The sequence below is a fragment of the Cryptotermes secundus genome, unplaced genomic scaffold (genome assembly GCF_002891405.2).
Source record: "Cryptotermes secundus unplaced genomic scaffold, Csec_1.0 scaffold1076, whole genome shotgun sequence".
Classification (NCBI taxonomy): domain Eukaryota; kingdom Metazoa; phylum Arthropoda; class Insecta; order Blattodea; family Kalotermitidae; genus Cryptotermes; species Cryptotermes secundus.
In genome coordinates this window covers 451,960-459,571 of record NW_019732383.1, presented here as the reverse complement: position 1 = coordinate 459,571, position 7,612 = coordinate 451,960, and the positions used below count along the sequence as shown (strand labels likewise).

Here is a 7,612-nt window from a genome sequence, read left to right as displayed (position 1 = left end):
GTAAAAATTGACCTCCCACCTTCGGTAGGTGTTTGAAAACAGTGCTAAGAAAATATCTGAATCTAGTGGAAGGAGAATACAAAGAAAAAAGTGAAATCCGCAAATTGAAGAACTCAATGATATATATATATATATCATGCAATATTAAAAGTGTGATGAAATCCAGGTGGATGAGTTGGGCAGGATACGTAGCGCGAATGAAAACATAAGCAGTGCATACAGACATTTAACAGGAATACCTGGAAGGAAGATGCCGCTGGCAGGAACTTTGTTTGAGTATCAGGATTCATTTAATACTGAAATTAAAGAATTGTCAGGGGAACATGCCTTCGGTTTGCATAAATTAAGGAACAAATTATGCAACAATTGGCTTCTCAAGAACTGCTCTACTCCGTGGGAGGAGAGGGGGGTCTGTAGTGTGTTTCATATTGGAAGGACGTCTTCTAGCCCATCGACATATTAAATTAAACAAAATTTTGACCTTTTTCTTCTGTTCTGCGATAAATAAAGCCCATCTCACGGGCATGTCTCATTTCAGTGAGAGACTTAGCTCAGAACAATTTTACTGTCAGCCAGTGCCCTATTGGTATCAGATATTCTCCCAGAAGCCAAATTTTATTGGTATATTTTTCATTGCTATTGGGTTGGGACTTAGTCTCTTGTACTGGGGCCATTTCTGGCCTATTGTACCAGCCCCAGATGATAGGTGAGGGTGATTGTGGAGTGACTGGTGGAATGAAGATTGACAGGGGAAACCGAAGTACTCGGAGAAAACCTGCACCAGCGCTACTTTGTCCACCACAAATCCCACTTGACCACACCCGGGATCGAACCCGGGCCCAAGCGGTGGGAAGCCAGCGACTAACCGCTTGAGCTATGGCGCAGCCAATTTTAGTGGTAAGTGAATATTATTTTCCCTCAGAGACAAGTTAGAATTGATGAATCTGTTTAAGGCGATGAATATAAACTATTACGAACAGATACTTCGAGGGGGGGAATACCATTATTTGACTCAGAGAGTAAAATATTTTCATACGATGTTTTCCTGTAATCTTTGTAAGGATTTGGTTCGTGGTAAGGAACTGCATATATTTCAGAAGCTTTTTCTGCATACTGGAAAGGCTCTGCGTAAGTAGTTGCGCTATCTGTCGTCGTGGTAACTTCATTAACTTCGCCCAGATTTGAACATCTTCCCGTATCGTGTAGAGATTGTCGCCTTGTCAGTTCTTCGTATTGTGGGGACGTGTAAATATCAGATTTGATACGTGGAAGAATTATTTTACAATAATTCGAATTATTTTGCTCTTGTGTCTGGTTTGGCCTAATTCTGTAAAAAATTACTTCTTGATTCGCTGATATTTCTTTGGATGTTGCATGTTCATTATCAGTTTTATTAGCTCGACTGGCTTTCCTTAAACAATACACCGACACCTCAGCAATAAGTCCTCCTGATATCACAACGATTATCCCAATTCCTACCAGAGTAAGGAGCACTGAAGATGAACCTTCAACATGCAAATGTGTGCAGTTTTCAGGTCTGAATTCAGTCAATTCGTTATCACAAGCAGCACTTACACTCACATTTTTTTCCACACACCATTTCATTATATGGCGTATTTCACAACCGCAAGAAATCGGATTTCCAGCCAAGTTTAGCTCCTTGAGAGAATGTAAAGGATACAACACTTTTAGATCCAAATTGGTAATTTGGTTATATGACAGCCTGAAGAATTTTAGTTTACTCTGGTAAAGGAAAAGTTCTTTATCATTGAGTGACCTCAGTCTGTTCTGAGATAGATCAAGGGATATCAGTTCTTTAAGACTGTGTAACAAGATACGATCCAGAGACTCTAAGTGATTCTGAATAACTACGAGGTGTTTCAGACTGCTCGCTCCAATAAATACTTTGGCGTCCAAGGAAGACAGATTGTTATTCTGTAGGCGAAATGTATGAAGGTTGCTTAAGTTTCCAGAACAATAGTAATCCAGTAAGTTCTTGAAGTCTGAGTGACTAACAGTTAATGTACCATTTTCCGGTTGACATTTACCATTGCTGGCAAGGGCGGCACCTGTTATCATCATCAACGTTGCCCAAAAGGACAAAATGAAGTCCATTTTCCTGAAATGTAAATAACCTTCCATCATACAGTAATAATATGAAGATGTTTTACTAAAACAGCAACGACTAAGTAACATTTCATTCACTTCACACAGCACAAAAATTAATTTCATTTTAAGTAAAATTTAGTGACTTTTGAGACAATGGGCTGTATGAAGAACCGTCAATCATATCTTTCATTCCAGTGAGGCACGTAAGCATTTGGGCTCTGCCGATCAATGGAAGTCTATTTTGACTTACAACAGTTGAAATATTGAAGCATTTATATTTTTTACTGTCGCGTTTTAGACTGTTAACCCGTACAAAAGCGTATTTGTCCACCACAAATCCCATATTGACAAATCAGTCTGCTCTAATATTTAATTTAGCTACACGAAACTGGAGAAGAAATTTGGGCCATTCTAACTCAGACTATCAAATATCAGAATCGTCATCAACGAGTACAACTTATTTCGACCGATTTTGCGCACTAATCTATGTTGGATTAATTTAATAAAATACAAATATATCTACGGGGGTTTGAAGTCAGCAAACAATGCGTTCCTCTTTTATTTTGGTCATAGCACATAATATATATGAAAACCGAATTTAATTTGCTCTGGAATAGGACACAGAGGCACAAAAAGCTATGTATAAAGTTGCAGTGCGTCAGTTGATACCTAATGTCGCATAGGAATGACGCTCCTGCTTCTTAAGCGGATGGTCCCGGTTTCAAATCTCAGTCGCAAGTAGGCTATCTCAATTGAGAGTCATCAGTCTCACCATGCAAATGCAGAGATAGTGCCTCAATCTCGGCTGGCCCCACCGCTTCCTTTCATATCCTTCCCAATTCACTACGAGTATTCACCAGTCATCCCATCATTTGACGCTGTTGAGTTTGAGCTACTGACTGCATCGTTAAACTCCCATAAATAAATAATATTCATGGATCCGTTGCTATTAAGCAATTAGCCACGTATATATTCATGCATTGGTTGTTAGCGAGCGGGTGATTAGCTACTCGTTCACAAATAGGCTCCTTGTAAGCAGAAAATTTCTTATGTCTTCATGCATGGACTGTTAGCAAGCACGTAGCTATGTGTGTCTTCATGCATCGCTGTTACTAAGTAGGTAATTGTCTTCATGCGTGAATTATTAGTAAGCAAGTGATTAGGTATGTCTTGATGCATGTGTTGTTAGTAAGCAGGTGATTAGGTATGTCTTGATGCATGTGTTGTTAGTAAGCAGGTGATTAGGTATGTCTTGATGCATGTGTTGTTAGTAAGCAGGTGATTAGGTATGTCTTGATGCATGTGTTGTTAGTAAGCAGGTGATTAGGTATGTCTTGATGCATGTGTTGTTAGTAAGCAGGTGATTAGGTATGTCTTGATGCATGTGTTGTTAGTAAGCAGGTGATTAGGTATGTCTTGATGCATGTGTTGTTAGTAAGCAGGTGATTAGGTATGTCTTGATGCATGTGTTGTTAGTAAGCAGGTGATTAGGTATGTCTTGATGCATGTGTTGTTAGTAAGCAGGTGATTAGGTATGTCTTGATGCATGTGTTGTTAGTAAGCAGGTGATTAGGTATGTCTTGATGCATGTGTTGTTAGTAAGCAGGTGATTAGGTATGTCTTGATGCATGTGTTGTTAGTAAGCAGGTGATTAGGTATGTCTTGATGCATGTGTTGTTAGTAAGCAGGTGATTAGGTATGTCTTGATGCATGTGTTGTTAGTAAGCAGGTGATTAGGTATGTCTTGATGCATGTGTTGTTAGTAAGCAGGTGATTAGATATGTCTTGATGCATGTGTTGTTAGTAAGCAGGTGATTAGATATGTCTTGATGCATGTGTTGTTAATAAGCAGGTGATTAGGTATGTCTTGATGCATGTGTTCTTAGTAAGCAGGTGATTAGGTATTTCTTCATGTATTAGTTGCAAGTAAGCAGGTAATTAAGTATTTCTTCATGCATGTGCTGTTACTAAATATGTAACTATGTAGTCTTCATTAATTTACTCATTGTCAATATACACGCTCGCACAATCCATGCTTTATTTCGTTTCTGATCTCAACTGTTTTACTCAGAGTTGCACATTTTTAAATTTCCCTTTCACTGAACGTCGTAATTGAGTGATTAGCGCTCCTGTCTTCTCTGCGGGAGTGGGGGGAGGGGGCGCCCCCCCGTTCCGATCTCGGCTCCGAAGACCGGCAACCCTGACTAAAGTTTACGTGGATTTCCTCAGTTCCTGCAGACAAATGCTGCGATAGTAATTAAAATTAAGTCACTGTCACTTCCTCATACATTCTTTCTAATTCATTGCCCCATAATTATTATATCGCGGAAGGTTATACAATGTACGCTATTAAAAGCGTCGTTAAAATCAACAGTAAATAAAAATAAATTAAATAAATAAATATCCATTTCGTCTACAACCTGAGATAAAATCACACATAAGCAGTTACACCGAATACTGGATAACCTAATAATTTGTGAACTGTCTCAAATCCATGAAAAGCAAGTCAGAAAATTCTCTTCGTGCGAAATTTGATCATAATTCTTTGTTATGTCAGCCAAAAAAGAAAATGTCGGTGCAGTACTTACAGACTTTCAAAACATATTTACCTGTTGACAGAAAATCATCATCCAAGTTCATTACCACACTCTTCACAAAAATTTAGGGATATTATAAATATCAATTATTGACAGCAAAAGCAAGTGTGAACAAACCGTTTCAAATGTAGGTCATTCAATAGCAGAAGCGACTCGAACCAGCTATCTTCATATGATGTTGCTCACATTGTGTGCCGAGTTCCTGACGCTTGTTCAAAAGCTGATATTAGACACGGAAGTCGTTTTTAAAACGACGCAATTGTGTGGAGTCTTGATAAGGTCTTAGACTGTGCACCATCCGTGTTTGCATTAAGACTGCGCAAACACTGCAAATCCTACCCTGCTCCTCCATTCCCAGTAACAATTATCTCTGTATGAATTCATTTCTCTGAGGTGGAATTTCAGTTTCCTTTTTCAGGACAGAATCTCACTCAAACGCACTTTTACCCTGAAGATGGAGGTAGCAGATTCATCCAAAATGTTAGTGTCAATCTACCAAACGACACGACTTCATGTCTCAGAAGACTGTTGTTTTGTTTTGTTGTTTTCTTGCACCATATTTGTAACCAGATTAAGGAGCACGTGATGGGTGAACACGTAGCATGTGTGGAAATGGCGAGAAATGAAGGGTTCTATCTATGAAGCTGAACAAGCCAGAAACGCCTATCCGTGAAGCTACCGTATTACGCATGTATAGGCCGCGTGCGTGTATAGGCCGCAGCACAATTTTCAGACAGAAATTATAGAAAAAATAATTTTCTTGGAATATTATTTCAGGAGTAGAACACCCTGTATTACTAATTATGAATATAATTTTTTTAAATGAAGTGTGATTTCGAATATCTCGAATATAAGCCGCACCCCAGTTTTCCTCTTGAATTTTTGGCAAAAAATGTGCGGCCTATACATGCGTAAATACGGTATGTATGTATATATATATCTTGATGACGAGGTAGATAATGATTTCCCGCTAAAATGTACCTCTTTTCATTCTGTTTTATATTTGGAAGAACATTCATTCTGAAAGAAATTTTGAGAGTAATATATAAATTTCTCAGGTGAAGAATTTTGTGACATTATGACCAAGAATGTAGGAGCCGGGGTAGCGCAGTAGGTATAGCGGCTGCCTACGGGTTTGACGACTGAGGAGTCGGAGTTCGAGTCCCGGTAGGATCAAGAATTTTTTCTTCTCAAAATCGCCCAGATCGGGTCTGGGGCCCATCCAACCTCCCATCAAATGGGTACCATGGGCTCTTTCCCCGAGAGTAAAGCGGCAGGGGAGTGAAGCTGACAACTCACCTCCAGCTGGTGCCGAGGTCAAGAAAATGTGGATCTGTACATCCACTCCCTTATACGCGTAGTGCTTAATTCGTTGAGCACAGGGGCAATTTTAAGTGGGGCACGCTGTAGGGTAGTTGGTTGAGGAACTATGCTGCAAGCCGGAAGGTCGCGAGTTCGAGTTTCGATGAGGTGGATTTCTTTCAGTTGACCTAATCCTTCCAGTCGCACTATGGCCCTGGGGTCGATTCAGCCTCTAAAAGAAATGAGTACCAGGAATCTTCCTGGGGGGTAAAGAGCACCCTGCGCGTAAGTCTGACAAACTTACTGCCATCTATGAGCCGATTTTCTAGAGAAAAGATGGGAGCCTCGACATCTCACAAAACCATGGACCTTCACAACCTGTTACAGATATAACTTTACCTTTTTTGTCAAGCTTGGCTTATTCTTCGACCCTGAATATCGAAGCGAAGTATTCCTCCGAAACGTCAGTTGACTTCCAGCAGACTACATGACGTTATATCATAGAAAATGTAGCTTTCTATAATCACCGTTTGGGAGAACTACAAATCCTGTGACAAATGGCTCAGTCCGAAGATGTGATTAGATGAGAAAGTTGGAACATACAGACGCAGGTGAGGGATGACACTCTACTCCATGTTAAAGGTAACGGAGGGGTGCAATGGTGTTGACCTGACCCACCTGGCTCAGTATAAGGTCCATTGGATTGCACTTGTATACACGGAAAATGAAGGAAAATTGTTGTCTTACAATTATAATATACGTTGCCCTGAATGTCACGGAAATTATACACTAGGATTATTTTACATTCTTGGTTATCTTGCTACAAAAATCTTCATCTTTGAAATCTGTGCAGTACTACATGCCTTTCTTCCAAAATGAACGGGTTTCTTACCTACGTTGACCGGTTCACGGCGACCGGTGCACTGCCGGCTGCGAGGCTCATACGAATTTTTGCCGGCGAACCAGTATGTCATGGCTGATAACATTTGAAATTAAGGAAATTATTAAATTTATGAAACTCTTGTCGACATTACGTTTCACGGCGAATATTGTAGTTCATACGTGGGAATTTGTTTATGATTTGTCAGCAGTGGGCAGCAAATATCAGCTCCATTAGCCAATTGCTCTAAGTTACAGTTAGTGAGCAGCGTGTTACGTCGTGATGCGGTATACTTGCGAGCAACACATGTCTTTGTATGACATCTATGTGAAATACGGATCTGCTGGAAAGTGTCGTCGAAATTTTCTGCGTTAATTTCGTGATGAAAGAAACAATTCATAACGCGGCGAATAAACTTAGATCACCGGGACTCTAAGAAACAAGAAACAAAATCATGAACTCTGAGTACTTACAGAGGAAAAGTTAGATGACTTGAACATATACCTAGCAAATCACTGAAACGTCTAGCTCAAGAGATTGGAGTGTCAATGTCTAGTGCAAGAATGGCAACACAATTGCTGAAGAAAGCAGTCTTCTGGGATTTGGCACCGTGTATAAGTGGTGTTAACCGACGTTTCGGAGGAACGTATCGCCTCCATCTTCAGGGTAGAAGAAAAAGTATAAGAAATCTGCAAGCGACAAGACCGTGAGAACGGTAAAAGCA

At 40.0% G+C, this 7,612-nt stretch overlaps 1 protein-coding gene across 3 annotated transcripts in view; it reads right to left on the bottom strand.

Moving 5' to 3' along the window:
• Positions 1-813: 813 nt before the first annotated feature.
• LOC111867688 overlaps positions 814-7,612 on the bottom strand; it is a 9,346-nt gene continuing 2,547 nt past the window's right edge. The window contains exons 1-2 of one of the 3 annotated variants that reach the window (XM_023857744.1): positions 4,719-4,817; positions 814-2,119 (exon numbers count right to left, since the gene is read on the bottom strand). In XM_023857744.1, the coding sequence (XP_023713512.1) occupies positions 949-2,115 (1,167 nt within the window). In that variant the 5' untranslated portion in view covers positions 2,116-2,119; positions 4,719-4,817 and the 3' untranslated portion in view covers positions 814-948. Of the gene's footprint in view, positions 2,120-2,881; positions 3,022-4,718; positions 4,818-7,612 lie in introns of those variants that run through there. The other 2 variants (XM_023857745.2, XM_023857743.2) reach the window with 2 other exon arrangements.